Here is a 17,479-nt window from a genome sequence, read left to right on the forward strand (position 1 = left end):
GGAGAAGGATCTGGGGGTTTTGGTAGATCATAAGCTCAATAATAGCATGCAATGCCAAGCTGCGGTTTCCAAAGCGAGCAAAGTTCTTTCTTGTATTAAGAGAGGTATGGACTCCAGAGAGAGAGATATCATTTTGCCCCTGTTCAAATCATTAGTAAGACCTCATCTGGAATATGCAGTTCAGTTTTGGACACCAGTTCTCAAAAAGGATATCGGGGAACTGGAGAAAGTGCAGAGAAGGGCAACCAAACTGATAAGAGGCATGGGGGAGCTCAGCTATGAGGAAAGATTAGAGGAACTGAATTTGTTCACTCTTGAGAAGAGGAGAATAAGGGGGGATATGATCAACATGTTTAAATATATAAGGGGTCCATATAGTGAACTTGGTGTTGAGTTATTCACTTTACGGTCAACACAGAGGACAAGGGGGCACTCTTTACGACTGGAGGAAAAGAGATTTCATCTCCAAATACGGAAAGGTTTCTTCACAGTAAGAGCTGTGAAAATGTGGAATAGACTCCCTCCAGAGGTGGTTCTGGCCAGCTCAGTAGATTGCTTTAAGAAAGGCCTGGATACTTTCCTAAATGTACATAATATAACTGGGTACTGACATTTATAGGTAAAGTTGATCCAGGGAAAATCCGATTGCCTCTCTGGGATCAGGAAGGAATTTTTTCCCCTGCTGTAGCAAATTGGAGCATGCTCTGCTGGGGTTTTTTGCCTTCCTCTGGATCAACTGTGGGTATAGTATTGGGTATATTGGATTGTACGTTTTTTTTTTTTTTTTTTTTTTTTTATGGTTGGACTGGATGGACTTGTGTCTTTTTGCAACCTGACTAACTATGTAACTATGTAACTATAATGCCAGAAGGTCCTAAGAAAGGACAGGCAGCGCCGAAATCCACTGTCGCCAAGCGGATTCGGCAAGTTATAATTCAGACTTATGATTTAAGGGGTAAGATTCCCCCTTTTCGAGTCAAAGTGCACTCTACCAGGGCGGTTAGTGCTTCTTGGGCAGTGCGTCGCCAGGCCTCCATGGCTCAGATCTGTATGGCCGCAACTTGGTCTTCAGTACATACATTCACCAAATTTTATCTGGTGAATGTAAGAAGCCATGAGGATATCGCCTTCGGGCGCAATGTGCTGCAGGCAGCAGTATAAGTCCTCAAGTCTGGGGGTGCCCTACGGGTTGTCTCTCCCTCCCCTCAAATAGCATTGCTATGGGACATCCCACATAGTGATTACTATGGTGCTCTGCGTCCCATGATGTACCATAAAGAAAATAGGATTTTTATAACAGCTTACTTGTAAAATCCTTTTTTTGGAGTACATCATGGGACACAGAGGTCCCTCCCCTCTTTTGGGATTTAGGTATATTGCTTTGCTACAAAAACTGAGGTACTCCTGGTAGGAGGAGGGGTTATATAGGGAGTGAACTTCCTGTATTGGGTATACCAGTGTCCATCACCTGAAGGTGCCTATATACCCACATAGTGATTACTATGGTGCTCTGTGTCCCATGATGTACTCCAAGAAAAGGATTTTACAGGTAAGCTGTTGTAAAAATCCAATTTTTTTGCTAGAAAATTAATTAGAACCCCCACACAAATTATATATATTTTTTTAGCAGAGACCCTAGAGGATAAAATGGTGATCGTTGCAATATTTTATGTCACACGGTATTTGCTCAGCGGTCTTTCAAACACATTTTTTGGGGGGAAAAAAGACACTTTCGTGAATAAAAAAAATAAACAGTAAAGTTAACCCAATTTTTTTGTATGATGTGAAAGATGTTACGCCGAGTAGATAGATACTGAACATGTCATGCTTTGAAATTGCGCACACTCATGGAATGGTGACAAACTACGGTACCTAAAAAATCTCCATAGGCGATGCTTTAAAAAAAAATTAATGGTTACCCAGGTTAGAGTTGCAGAGGAGGTCTTTTGCTAGAATTATTGCTCTCGCTTTAAGGATCGTGGCGATATGTCACATGTGTGATTTGAACACCGTTTACATATGCGGGCGCGACTTGCGCACGCGGTTTCTTTGCTGCTCGAGCTTGCGGGGATGGGGGCGCTTTAAAAAAATTTTTTTTCTTATTTTGTCACTTTAAAAAAATAAAATAATTCTGATCACTTTTATTGCTGTCACAAGGAATGTAAACATCTCTTGTGACAGTAATAGGTGGTGACAGGTACTCTTTATGGAGGGATCGGGGGTCTAAAAGACCCCAAATCCCTCCTTTGCACGTCAAAGTATTCAGATCGCCAAAAACGGCGATTCTGAACACTGTAATTTTTGAAAAATTGGCGCCATTGGCATCCGAGTAAGCCGTAAGTTGCATTGTGACGTTGCTTCCATGTTTTTAAATAGGAGACTGTAATGAAGCCGTTTCCGGCTTTGTTTCAGTCTCACTCTAGCCGGCGGATGCATCGGATCATGGCTCGGGTCTCCCAGTGGGACCGGAGGCCCGAGAAGAGCGGCCGAAGGCGGCAGGAGGGGGTGGAGCTTTAAGGGGTTAAGGTATAACTTCTAAAAGCTAAGGCTACGTATGTGCGTACGGTCGGCGCTAAGGGGTTAAGAGTTGTATAATTTCTAGTCCTCGTTTGAGGCATGCGGCTTTCCACTTTTCCACAAATCTCTCCATTTGCAGATGTTCAGATGGGATCACCCTTTCTCTGAGTCCTCTTGGTATCATTTGGTGTTGTGTACTCTAGTGATGATATATCCCACTTGAGGGTAAGATTTTTAATTAAAAGTTTTTTTTTTTTTCCTGAATTAAGTCAGTAATTTTACTAGGTGGGTGATCATTCTCATTAGTGAAGGCTGTTTTAAACTTCTGCCTCTATATCTTCACCTAGTGGTTGTGTAATCTTTTGTAAAACAACGTATCAAAATTAAAAGCACAACGGTATGAAGGTGGAGGTCATATAATCAATTTGTCCAAATCAGTCCTCACTAATAAAAGAGTTTTTATTCTTTATCTTATTTTCCGACATGTATCTTGAAGAACTCCTGTTCATTAGCATTGCTCATAGAGGCTAATATTGCAATTTAAATTTTTACCAACAATATGTAGAAGAATACATACCAGCGTAAACTGATGAAGAATTCTTTTTTCTTTTTTAATACGTTTTTGGGATATTTATTATAGCAAAAAAGTACAAAATGTTGTGTTCTTTACAAAATTGTCGCTCTTTTTTTGTTTATAGCGCAAAAAATAAAAACTGCAGAGGTGATCAAATACCACCAAAAAGAAAGCTCTATTTGTGGGGAAAAAAAGGACATCAATTTTGTTTGGGTACAATGTTGCACGACCGCGCAATTGTCCGTTAAATCGACGCAGTGCCGTATTGCAAAAAATGGCCTGGTCAGGAAGGGGGTAAATTCTTCCGGGGCTAAAATGGTTAAAGGGAAAAACTTTCAGGATATAAGCTTGGCTAAATGCATCTTGAACTCTGCCAAGATTTACATTTTTAATCAAGGGTTACTTGCTCCCTGCCCAGTTCTCATTTTGAGCCTGATCAAAAGTGTGTTAATAGGTCTAAAACCTTTTCATTTGTTCACTACTAGACAGTCTTCCTTTATTGCTGTTGGAATAGAATCTCTGCTTAGACCTTTTGGAATTTGTGTACCACTTTATCTAAAAGTCTGTTATTTTTTTCAAGCATGTGTAAGTTCTTAGAGAAAGGGATAGATTTGAGTGTTATAGAAGACAAGGACAAACTCTAACTTGACATTCTGTTTCTTCTTGCAAAAAACTTTGAAAATCTGACCTCTAACTGCTTTTTAGGCCTCAGAATGTGGAGGGAGACTACACTGTGTGGGTGTTTAGCAAAAAGCATTTGTCCATTCTGGTTTTAATATGTTCTAGAATTTCTAGGATTAGCGCATGTAGTCTTTAATCAAAGGGTAGAGATCTCTCAAGGAATCTACAAGATTATCCTGAGATAACAGGTTAAACGTTTTGATGTCGGTAGAACCAACTGCATGCCCAAGAGGAGATTTATCTAGTTTAGGGTTAAGAATAAGATTTGAGTCTCCACATATGATCATTGGTTCAGGAAGGAAAAGAATATGAGAAAAATTGTGCTTGATGAGAACTGGGAGTGTAATAGGTAAGGAAAATGATAGCATTTTTGAGTAAACCTTGTAACAAGTAATGCCAGTTTGGATCTGCAGTCTGCTTTTTTGCAATCAAAATGTAGATTTTTTTTTAAAGGCTATTAGTACCCCTCTTCGTTTTAGTTTTAAGCTGTGACTTGAAAGATAAAAGGGAAATGGACACTGATATTTATTTTATCCGTTCCTCCATCAATGCCATTGTAGGGACTGTAAACCTGTTTTCCAGAAAGACTCCCTATTTTTTTCTTTGTGTTTGTTTGGATGATGCATTATTTATCTTGTTTTTAGTATATGGACACTGATATATTTACTGGTAGAGGTGTGTTTTAAAATGAGTTACCTGTAGACATGCTAGGTCAATTTGATGATAAAGTAAATATTAAAATGTTTTAGCCTTCTAAAAATAGAATATAGGTCATGAACTTTTAAAGTAAATAGAGTATCATCGTACTGGATAGTTATCCAAGTATATGGGTGAATGCAACACCCCTAGTTTAAAACCATGGTGTGTTAAGCATTTAGTTGAATTTTGCAATGGACCAAGACAGATGTATAAAACCTGTGCAAATGCATAGGGAGAGCTGCAGAGTTAATGTGAACTATTAAATAAGGATTTGATTAACTGTCCAAGTATGTGGTTTGTCATAAGATTAACCGTAGGTCCGGCTGCATCTGTCAGAGGTGGGACAAATAGGAGTCCCCTTGCGGGATGAAAATGCCTCCTGGTCTAAAGGGTTGGTGGGCATCTAACTTGAGATGAGTCCAGTGCCATTTTAGAGAAGCCTCTACCTGTTAAAGCTTGGTCCACCGTTGGCGTGCTTATTTACCGTGATTACCCAAAAATAAGACGGGGTCTTATATTCATTTTGGCTACACACTAGGGCTTATTTTTATGGGATGTCGTATTTATTTAAGGTATGTACCAAAAGGTTTCTTTCCGTCAGCATTGTGAAATTCTGTAATTCCAAAAATAAACCCTAGTTAAAGACCTTGTAAAAACATGTCAAAAGATTCTGTAAAAAGATTATATAATGTCCAGTGTGTTGCCTTGTGTAACTTTATTGTGGAAAATGCCTCATTTGCACGCCACTGGGCGCTCAAGAGACCCGCCGGAGCTCTTCTTCCCCGTGCTGAATACTGCAGAGGGAGGGGCCAAGATCCCTGCTGACGTCGGCCCGCTCCAAGCGCTGCAGAGGGTGGGGCTGAGGATGTCAGCCAGGAGGAGAAGAGAAGATCTCCGGTGGGTCACGTGAGTGCCCAGCGGTGCTGTAAATAACGTATTTTCCACAATAAATTTACACAAGGAGACACACTGCACATTATACAATCTCTTTACAGAACAAAATACATGATTTTACAAGGACTTTAACTAGGGCTTATTTTCGGGGTAGGGCTTATATTGCAGCCCTCCCAGAAGCTCACACTAGGTCTTATTTTCGGGGTAGGGCTTATTTTCGGGGACACAGGGTAGTAGCCATCTTCGTCTGCTGCAAGCATATGCCCTCCTGTTTTTTAACGGTATGTTTAGCAGACAGAAAGGGGCCAAATAAGGAAAGTTCATTGCTTGTGTTTACAGTACATATGCTTTATTTGCCTTTGATATAAAGAAGTGTATTTGTAGAGTGCAATAGAATATCAATATAATATATATGATTAAATTGTGAAAAGCGTCAATTACAGCTGGCAAAAGAAAAACAATTTGTTGTGGGCCTTGTTTTCACAGACAACATCATCAACTTTAAAAGGTGCCATCCAACTGGGTATTGGATATACTGTTGGAAACTTAACTTCCAAACCAGAAAGGGATGTTCTGATGCAGGATTTTTATGTTGTGGAAAGTATCTTCTTTCCAAGGTAAGAATTAAATGATTCAATTTTCAACATATTTTGCAATGCCTCTTGGTAATTTTAACTTTTTTTTTCTTTCATTATTTGCAGTGAAGGAAGTAATCTAACACCTGCCCATCATTATCCAGACTTTCGCTTTAAGACTTATGCTCCTGTCGCCTTCAGATATTTTCGAGAACTTTTTGGGATTCGCCCTGATGACTATCTTGTGAGTACAGCCTTTAAAGAACTGTTAAAGCGGTGTTAAACCCAAAACCAAAATATGATATATTGCAGCTTACCAGCCATTGGATGTGGTGGCTGCATTTGTTTTTTTTTTTTGTCTTTTTTTTCTCTCTGCTTTCACTTGGTGATCTGGCCAGTAACACACTTTCTGTATTAGAGTGCCTAGAGTAGTATTAGATGTTCTAGCAGATTTAGTTACAGCAGCAGTTTTGTCCCTTTTTTAGTATAAAGGTCTTCCATAAATAAAGTTGATCATTGTAAGCACTCCTTTCATTGTTGAATGATTTGTCTCAACCCTTAAACTGTTGCATTTGGCATGATCATCAGGTGAAAATTAAAGAAAGCGCGCCTAAAAAAAGAAAACTAATGGAGCTACTACATCTAAGATTTGGTAAACTGCAATAATAATCAATGTTTGCTTTTGGGTTTAAGACTTAATTTAAGCATAACTTCTCTAGCTTATCTTCTAGATTTAGTCAGTGCAAAAATCTTTACACGGCTTCTCTGCTGAAACTATGTTGGTAAAAGTGAAAGCTTTAGCACCTATAAAAATTGTGTAAATGGCTTATTATAAATATAAGTGCAGCGCTTTCACATACACACAGAAAAAGTGTCCTTTTCAGTCGGTCATTAAAGATTCAGAGTTGTAGATCGACGAGTGCAATTTCCACATACAAAGGGGTGCTGTAAAAAAGGTCCTCCACCAATAACAAAAAATTTCTAAACCCTGCATGATCTGAGGCCACCATTTGGTGGAGCTACCTATGTTGAGAAGGCTACGAACATCAGGTGACCTCGGTGGGAATGAACCATGCCCCATTGTTGGTGTCAGTGGGAGGAATTGTGCCCCATTGTTGGTGTCAGTGGGGGAATCCTGTCCTATTGTTGGTATCAGTGGATGAAAATAGTGCCCCAAGGGCCACATAAAATCAGGCAAAGGGCCACATCTGTCCCGTCCCCCCCGGGCCACAGTTTCAAGACCGCTGCTTTAGAACATGAAAGACAACCTTTCAGAGGTTGAGATCTACCTGGAAAACATGAAGAAAATCAGATAAAGATAAAAGTGATGGTGTCCTTTTAAAAAAAATAAAATTAAAAATCAGTTACCCCAATAAAAAGACAGCATGGAGAACACAGTGTATCATCGTAGTGTCCCCTACCCCCCTTCACAGCAGTGTTCTCCCCTCAACAGAGTAGAGTCCTCTACCCCCCTTCACACACCCCCTCCTCTTTCAGTAATGTACTCTGTAGTATCCTCTGCCCCTCTTCACATCACCTCCCCACTCTAGTTTCTCTTTCCTCACAGTAGTGTCTCCTGTCATCGTCCCCTCCCCAGCAGGGTCCTTTGCCCACTTCACAAATACACTGCAGTGTTTAGGTAGCACTCTCCCACCTTACAAAGTGTGTACAGCAAAGTGGAGAGCGGTACAGTAATGAATGGAGGGTGCCAACGAGAGCTGCCAGAGTTAACTTTGCATATCAGCAAGCTGGTGATTGGTGTCCTAGCAACCAATCATCTGCTGGTAAACTTTATTAGTTACCTGAGACAACTCCCACCCCTGCCCTCTATTCAGTACTCTGCTACCTCGTGCTCTTCATTCTGCAGTGAAAATAAGAGCGGTGAATGCAGAGGGGAAAGGTTGGCAAAGCAGGAATGTGTTTGCGATCTACTGGTTGGCTTCCTGCGGTCAACTGGTTGCAGACCCCCGATTTTGGAAGCTTAATTTGTTCATTTTTTATTTATTTTTTTTATTGCATTTCTTTAAGTATATTGGAGATCCCTTGTTCATATTTTCTGACTTTCTGAAGAGAACAAATTGTAATGCCCACATCTGAGGACTAAGGAACCATTAAACGGACATGAAATGGAACCTTTCAGGATCAAAATGGAGGGTTAGGAGTTACCTGATGTCTGACAGTTGATGGCCTCAACTTCCTGATCTCAAACACTTTTCTTAGTGTGCATTGTCTGGGATCAGGCAGATAACATGTAGCTGCTATCCAACTTGAAGCAGAACTAAACCCTCCTATCATATATAGCCAAGGAAGGTGCCATCTCTTAGCCTTTGTTTGGTGGGCAGTTGCCATGGCGCTGCATATGTGATCATTTATGACACCAGCCATCTAATGATCACCTTGGTAACTGCAGATCAAACAGAGGTAAGATGGACGCTTCCTTAGCTTTAAAGTATAAGGTGGTTTAGGTCCACTTTAAAGTGATATTTCACATTGTGACACTCGCGATATAATGCTTGGGTCAGACAATAAAAGTGAAGTTGAATAAGAGGGGATATCTATATTTTTCAAAAGTAAGCTTGTGCAATTCAAATTCAAGACTGAATAGTCAAATTCCAGCAAAACAAAATGTATGACCTTAGCCCACTTCAAATTTGTCACTTGTAGAACAATTAACAACCATTCGTTTGAAATAGCCTTGTATCACAAAGCAGCGTTTGCATGTGTGCACCGAACCACTACAAGAGTCAGCTAACCTGCTCGTTAGGGGGGTCCCTGTATGCCCTGTTTTTTAATTTTTTTATTTTATTTTTTTTTTTACATCCAACTTACTGACATGGGTTGGGTTGTATCCTCCTTTTCTATTCACCTTTTTCGGCTGTTTAATTGTGTGCTTTGTTGGTACACCAATAAATGCAAAATAAAGAAAAAAACAACTAGCCTGCTGTTAGATATGGATGAATTCAATTGTTAAAAGGTCCTGTTTCTTTTTAAATCAATCTGACTCTACAATTTGTGCAGAGAGGTGTGGTTACGCACTTACAAGTCCATCTAGGTCAACCAATAAAAATGGATAACAGCAATGAAATAGTAAATAAACAGAAAGCCACTATATACAAAATCCCATGCCCACAGTTGATCCAGATCCAAAAACCCCTATGGAACATGATCCAATTTGCTCCAGCAGGGGAAAAATACATTCTTTCCCGATCCCCCAGGAAGCAATCGGATATTCTCTGACTCAACAATCATTGGTGTTACTACCTCTATGCATACATTATTATCCAAGTATGTTTTGTTCATTTAGAAAGGCATCCAGCTTTTTTTTAAAAAAAACAATCTACTCAGCTCCCCTAAACCACATTTTCAAGACAGTAGTTCAGGCACAAAAATAAAAAAAATAGACAGAGAACAGACTGAAAAAGCTTGGAAAAGCTAGTGGTTGTTTCTAACAACTCCCTGTGGCCAGCAGGGGCTGTCAGATTGGGCTGGTGATGCAATGTGTATCCTTAAGACTGTGCAGCAGTCCTGTGGTGGAATTAGAAGGCAGTGGAGTAGGGAAAAGGTGGTAATTTGTGCCAACCTTGTGGAATAAGAGCCTTGCGGGTAGAAGAGGTAAAGCTGGGGTTGCTGGGCAATGCATTTTAGAGGGAAACCTCCTTTCACAAGCCTCATAGGTGTCTAAGGAAGCTCTGGTTTTTAGATGGGCAGTAGTGGGAGCAGAGGAAGAGAAAGTCGTAAATAACTGAAAACATTAAAAACTTTAAATCTTGCAAACTTATTTTAAAAACTAATACATAAAAAAAGGGAAAACATTCTGTTAATGAAAAAAATAGAAGAAATAAAGAAAAAAGTATCTAAAATCAAATGAAATATGGGAATAAAATACACCACTAGAGGGAGTACCGTGGCTATTAAAATTAATGGATTAAAAGGAAACCATATAGCAAACTGTATCTAAAGCTATTAATACATAAATGAAAAATAGTTACTGGTGCCAAGAAATAATAAAGGGCTCGCTTCACAAAGTTATTTTACTCTTAAAATCTGAGATAAATAATAAACATTTGTTTCAAACTTTTTTTTTTTTGCAATTCACAAAAAAATGCTACTAAAATAAAGCATGAGTTATGTCATCAAATGTGAGGTATTTTACTCATAAAACCATTCGGTACTTTATCTCATGTGATATTCAGTGGGATACAGTGGAGAAGGATTAGGATCCTTGTCAGTCTTTAGTGCTAATAAAGAGGTAAAATGGTTTAAACCGTAAATATCTGCCAACTCACTAAATCAGTGCGCTCTCTGCAGCATATGTATTCATACCAAAAAAATAAAAGCGGACTAGAATACCAGTGAAAGGGAATATGCTTTCACAGGACACACAAGGCGTATCAAAAACAACTAAGTTAAATTTAAGTAAGTACAAAATATCTTTATAAGGTTTGGTTCACGCTGGCGTGGCTTTAAAGTCGCGCCGCACAGCAAGACTTCATCACGGCTTGCATATGACTTCTTTAACAGAAGTCAATGCAAATAACTTCAAACCTTCTGTAGATGTATTATGTTATGTAGCAAAGTATTGTGGTCGATGAAGCCTTGTTGAGTTTCCGTATGTGGAGATTAAACCGCTTTTATTTCAGGCATAAATAGCGCCCCTTGTCCTTTGTTGCACTCTGTATGTAGTGCACCCCTAAACCCTGTACTCTGTATGTAGTGCACTCCTAAACCCTGCATTCTGTATGTAGCGCACTCCTGAACTCTGTACACAGCATACCCCTGAACCCTGCACTCTGTATGTAGCGTACTCCTGAAATCTGCACTCTGTACGTAACACACTCCTGAACCCTGCATTCTGTATGTAGCACACCACTGAACCCTGCATTCTGTACGTAGCACATTTTTGAACATTAAGTATAATTTGCCATTTAGTTGCCCACTTTTATTAACATGTTACAGGCTTCATCCATATTCAGGGTGTAACATGTTACTAAAGTACCTTCCCACACCCCGACATGATCCCCCATTGTGACAGTGGGCAGAGGATCCTCTACCTGCACCCACTGTCACAATTCAAAAACACAATGGCTGTGCAGACTCCGCCCACACAGCCGTTTTATTAATTCACAGAATTCTGTATATAGATGAACTGCAAGTACTGTCTACCACCGCTGCAGACGGCTTGTAGTTCTCAATGAAGTAGAGGGTGTTGGTGAGCACTCTCGTTCATTAATCCTTCTTGACTTAAGTACAAATAGACAGCTATGCTGTCAGTCTGCAGGAGCCTGACATTGCAGCCAAGAAAAAAAATTGTAAATGCACTCTTTACCTTCAAAAATGTGATTATTAATATTTTTTTAAAGACAACTTTTCCTTTAAGATCTGCTTGTAAGTTGGAAACATCTTGTAAGGACGTTATTCCACTATACAGCCTTGTGTCATTTGTAAACATTAATAAAATTATACTTTTAACCCAAACACTATGATTTTTAAATGGTTAAAAAGTAATGGTCCCCACAATATATACTGTACTTACTAATCAATCTCTTTCTGATCCCCACCAAAACACGTTCCTTGCATCCAACAGACAACAATAGGCAATATAGTCTGGTTGGACCATGCTCCCACATCTCTAAAAACTTCTCTCCCCAAAGACTGGCCATGGCTCCTCAGTGAAAGTCTTCTCCAAGACCCTTAAATCTTTTTTAAAAATTTACCAAATATTTTTAAGCCAGTGTACAGTAGAAGCAAATATCAACCTTGTGTTAGTCTGGGAGGCACACAAACCTTCCAGAGGTTATTAAATCTGGCACTAAAGTCAAACTTTAGTGCCAGACATCAGCGCCTAACTGAAATCCATTGCTTAGAACCTAAATGTAAAACTAGACCAGATACATCAGTGGAAGCTACGAAAGCTACGAAATCGCCTAATTCCCTTTATTTCCACAGGGCCGCCCTCACCCCTTCCATAAAATGTACTGAAAACAGAGACAAATAAGCATGCCTTTTAGCAAATGCCCTTAAGGTGAAATAAAAAAACTTGTTATACTTGCCTGCTCTGTGCAATGGTTTTGCACAGAACAGCCCCAGTGCGGGACTCATCTTTGGCCTCCTGCCGTCACTCTGGGCTCCTCCCCCCTGCTGAGTGCCCCTAAAGCATCGCACTTTCCAAGGGGGGCGCTCGTGTGCTCGCTCTCGAGCCTCACTATGTGTTTCCTTTATCCTACAGAATGGGGCTCAGACCCGCCCCCCGCTCCCTCCTCAAAGGCTGTTATTGACAGCAGTGTGAGTTGTGTCTGAGCCAATGAGGGGGGAGAGAACTGGGAGAGCAGTTGCTCTCATGCATATTACTGGTTGTATAGAGATCAGGCTCAGGTAAGTATTGGGGGGGGGGCTAATGGGAGAGCTGCACACTGAAGGGTTTTTACCTTCATTCATAGAATCTGCCTTGAGAACCACTTTAAGAAACAGAGGCTTCTCTCGTGTGTCCCTTTTTGTAATGACACCTCAAGCCTCCTAAAGACATTGCAAACTCCTTTGGGACTTTTCTATTCTTGTCTCTATAATCTCCAGTCCCTGGTCATACTACTCACACCTCAAAATTAAAAAGACAAATTTTGAGGTTCCTCCAACCTACCCAAATTGAACCCTGTAACTACTAATAGTAACTAAATCAAGTGTATTAGTATCCCTCACGCTGGTCGAATGTGAAAATAAAAAATAGAATAAACTAAAATAAAATAGGTGGCAAAATGCCACAAATACAAACGCATAAAAGGTGACCAATAATACTGCAGCAAAATTAAGGTGTTCACACACAACACTTAATAAAGTATAAGATATAAAGATTTCGCGCAATATTAAATAAGAATAAAAGTGAATAGAAGTGAATGAGTTGTTTATGTGTGTCATAGGTGTGCAAATCGCATAATAAAGTGGAATGTGGCAATGAAAATGCTAATAAGTAGCCTAGTTACTTCAAGGGATAAAGATCTCAATACTGTAGTATCTAGCTGAAAACATTATCCATAAACAGTGTTGGTGAATAGCTACAAAGATTGTGTATAAAACCACAATAGGATAATCATATATAAGCCATAAATAAAGATAAAATAAAATGTGCAATCCTCAAACGCTGGTGCAGGTGTATGTATAATGACACACTTAGGACATCGCTCAATGATCATATACTAAATAATAGGTAACAGATCATAGGCACTCTGTAACCATAAAGAGTGCTATTGGGGAATGATAGGTTAATTGAAAAAAGTCTATAAATGGATGCCGTTTTTTCTATTCAATTCGGATGCATAAGGTGGATAGGGTGTATGACCCTCTTGCCGTTAAATCCTCTAATGGTCTCTTAGGACCCTCACCTTCATATTGTAGAAAAAACAGCATTCAGTAGTGCAGGGTGAGTGGTTCTGGCAGCTGTTACCGAAGTCTCTGCTTTCTCTGTGGTAAATCCTCAATCCATCACTCTCTGTATCTCCAGGGTGGCTCTCTCAATATTGGGGGAGATAAAACAGAGATTGGGGAGGGGGAGAGAACAGAGGCTCCACTAGTGTATTAAAGTTAATTTAAAACCAGGGAAATTTATTTAAAGTATTGCTCTTACATTTAAAAAACGTAAAACAGGCAGAGTAATTGTAATAAAGGTTGTGGCGTTCTGAGCGCCCTCTCACTTGTGCTTCAAAGACGCGTTGAACCGCTCTGCCAATCCCTAAGCGTTACGACACCGTCACGTGCCTTCATCTGGGGAACCGGATTGGCTGCTGAGGGTTGGCTTAAATACAATGGGACCGGAAGATCTCGGGCCGCCATTTTACTTATGGTTCATATGTTTTTAGTCTAGCGCCATTTTGCTAGAGACTAAGGGGAATTTTGTGGTCTCCATTTTGTTGTAGGTACCTGCTGTTGTTCCTCTATCGCAGGTTAAAGTATGCGCGCGGCCATTTTAATGGTGGCATACTTGTTGTAATGTCATGGCTTATATACACTGTGATCGGACAGAGAAACGTCACATTATGCAAGATAACCCTGAATTAAAACTAGTTATTATATAATCTGATTTCTATGGATGTTGATTTATTGGGATTATTATATATAAATGGTATATGTTTAATAAAAATTACTAAAAATTAACTACAGCGTTACCTGAATTTCATAGCGCATAATAAATAGGATATTGTTCTATATTAAACTATATAGACAGTATGCAAATGAAGCAGGCATGAGAGTGCTCTGAAGAACTACCTCATATATACATAGGTTTTTTTTATGCATAAATCATTTTACATTCAATTCGATCATTAAATAGCTGTTAGTTTTAAGACATTTAAATCCCAAAAATAATTAATTTAAAAGCAGATAAACAATATATATAAAAAATGTACTGTAAATAGACAATAATCAAATCTACACAAAAAATATATATTTTTATAGATAAAAAATATCGATTAAAAAAAAAAGAAGAATAAAATGGAATTGGAAGTACATTATTCATAATGGCTATTAGATAAATGAGCAAGTATAAAAGGAAGTTTACTCGTGTACACCAAAAAACTAAAATATTAGTTGTTAAACTATCCCATATGTAAAAGATATTCTATGCCATGCACTAATGTCATGGTGTATTGATAGGGCCATAGGTCCTGTAATACTGGGATAGATGTATCCAAGGGATAGATATAAATGTGTTAAAACCAAAAATAATTATCAAATCCCTTATGGATAGATTATTAAAAATTGCTTAAAAAACAGTTCAAATCGAACTCTACATTTAGGCCCCCAGGTACAAGAGTCCGCAAAGTATGAATCCATTTGGATTCTTTGCGGCTAATATCTCTAATCAAGTGACTCCCCCTCCATGATGGTTTGTGTTTTTCTATTCCCCAGAATTGGAGGTGTGTGGGGTCTTTGTTGTGTACTAGTGCAAAATGTTTTGACACATTATGTTTGGGGAAACCAGATTTGATGTTCTGTACATGCTCTTATATTCGTGTCTTCAGTGCTTTTTTTGTGCGGCCTACATATTGGAGATTACAGTTACATTGTAATAAATAGACCACCCCTTCTGTGTGGCACCCTATAAAATCTCTAATCTCGTAGGTTTGTCCTGTATTGGTTGCTGTGAATTCTTTGCGTTTTCCTTGAAATTTTTTCGCATGTCGGCACGCATAGCAATTGCGACAGGGGTAAAAACCTTTCCCTGAGAAGAATGTAAAGGAGGGCGCCGGTGGTGGGTCAACTACTGATTTCACTATTTTGTCTCTGATGGTCGGTGCTCTTTTGTAGACAATGTTAGGCTTTTCCGGTAATATTTCTTTTAGGTCTTTGTCATTCTTTAAAATGTGCCAATGTTTTTGAATTACCCTTGCTACATCTTTATATTGTGTATTGAAGTCAAGGATTATACTAGGTACCTCTTGTTGTAGTCTCTTCTTGGGATGTTCTACAATCATTATTTTTCTATCCATTAAATTTACATGTTCAATCTGGTTGTCAATCCACTGATCGTCATATCCCTTTGCTTTAAACCTGTCTCCAATCAATCTTGCTTGGTTGAAATAGTCCTCTTCTTTGGTACAGTTTCTTTTTATTCTTGTAAGCTGGCCTTTTGGGATGTTATATAGCCAAGGTTTAAAATGGCAACTGTCTGTTGACAGGTAGCTGTTGGCGTCCACCTTCTTGAAGTGTGTTTTGGTTACTATTTTTTGTCCCTCTAGGCTGATGTTCAGGTCCAGGAAGTCTACTTCTTTTGTATCTATTTTCCATACTAAATTAATATTTTTATCATTGTTGTTTAGTTTATTGAGGAACATTTCTAAAGTATTTTTGTCTCCATTCCAGACAATTACCACGTCGTCAATAAATCTTTTGTATAATGTTAATTCAGCGGGGGTATCTGTGTATACCGCTTTTTCTTCCCACTGTGCCATAAATGCATTTGCCACTCCTGGTGCAAATTTGGCACCCATGGCTATTCCTACTAGTTGTTTATAGTAGGTTTGATCATGCCAGAAGTAATTGCATTTAAAGGGGTTGTAAAGGTAAACATTTTTTCACCTTAATGCATTATATGCATTAAGGTGAAAAAACTTTTGACAATACCGCCGCCCCCAGCCCCCCCGTTTTACTTACCTGACACCTCGAATCTCCGCTGCTCGTTCCCGTCATCTCTATTGCAGCTCAGCCTGGTCGCTGATTGGCTGCAGTGGATGGATTGAAAGCAGCGCAGCCATTGGCTCGCTCTGCTGTCAATCACATCCGATGACGCGGTGCGCCGGGGGGCGGGGCCGAGTGATACAGTGAGCGGCTATAGCCACCGGCTGTATCACGGGAGCGCGCCTGCAATAACTAACCACCATGCGAGGGAGCTCGCATTAAGGTGGTTAGTTCTTGCGGGGAGGAGCTGAAACAGCCGCCGAGGGACCCCAGAAGAGCAGGTTCGGGGCCACTCTGTGCAGAACGAGCTGCACAGTGAAGGTAAGTATGACATGTTAGTTATTTTTTAAAAAAAATAAAATTACCTTTACAACCCCTTTAAGGCAGAAGTCTAGGCATTTAATCAGGTATTTTCTCTGTTTACATATTAAGGTGCTATGTTTCCTTAGCAGCCATTTGGTTGCTGAGATTGCATCCTGATGTTGGACTATGGTATATAGTGATGTGACGTCTGCTGTTGCCAGTAATGTTCTGCCCTCTAGTACTGGCACTGTGTTCAGGAGTTGCAGTATATGTTTAGTATCTTTTAAATATGCTTCAGTCTGCTGGACCGCTGGTTGTATAAAGTAGTCAATGTATTGACCCATTCTAGACGTTAGAGAGTCAATACCATTGACTATTGGTCTTCCCGGTGGGTTCTCTTTGTCTTTGTGGATTTTGGGGACTGTATATATTATTGGTATTCTGGAGGTTTCTGGTGTTAGATATTTAGTTTCTTTTGGATTGAGTATATTTTTCTTCATCCCGAGGTTTACTAGAGTTTCTAATTCTTTCTTATACTTGTTGGTCGGATTCACCAACAATCTAGTATATGTTGTTTCATCTTGTAGCTGTCTATTTAATTCTGTAAGGTATTGTTCTTTTGACTGTAGGACTATTGCACCTCCCTTATCCGCTGGTCTGATTATAATATCCTTCCTTTCTGTCAGGCTTTTTATACCCTTTTGGATATGTATAGGGTCTGTGGCTTTCTTGGGTTTTAGGGCTTCTATATCTTGTAGTACTAGGTTTTTGAAGACTTCCACATTTTGGTTTTGGGATATTTGTGGATTAAATAGTGAAGCATTGCGTAGTGTGCTGTATACTCCTATTGAGGGAGTTTCAGTCCTTGCATTTTCTGGCTTCCACGGATTGTTCATCACATATTTTTTAATGTTAATTTTTCTAATATATTTTTGTATCCCTATATATGTGTTGAACTTGTTTAGGTTTTTGGTAGGTGCATGCTTTAAACCTTTGTCTAGTACTGCTAGCTCTTCTGTTGAGATGGATTTACCACTTATGTTTACCACGTTTTCTCCGACTACTCTCTTTT

General features: G+C 39.4%; 1 protein-coding gene across 7 annotated transcripts in view; it reads left to right on the forward strand.

Annotated features, from left to right (window-relative positions):
- Positions 1-17,479, forward strand: part of PIP5K1C (phosphatidylinositol-4-phosphate 5-kinase type 1 gamma) — a 501,728-nt gene that overhangs the window by 119,766 nt on the left and 364,483 nt on the right. For all 7 annotated transcript variants that reach the window (XM_073594381.1, XM_073594347.1, XM_073594399.1 and 4 more), the window contains 2 exons: positions 5,852-5,982; positions 6,067-6,184. In XM_073594381.1, coding sequence (XP_073450482.1) covers positions 5,852-5,982; positions 6,067-6,184 — 249 coding nt within the window. The remainder of the gene's footprint in view (positions 1-5,851; positions 5,983-6,066; positions 6,185-17,479) is intronic.

This window comes from Aquarana catesbeiana, linkage group LG01 (assembly GCF_042186555.1).
Source record: "Aquarana catesbeiana isolate 2022-GZ linkage group LG01, ASM4218655v1, whole genome shotgun sequence".
Classification (NCBI taxonomy): domain Eukaryota; kingdom Metazoa; phylum Chordata; class Amphibia; order Anura; family Ranidae; genus Aquarana; species Aquarana catesbeiana.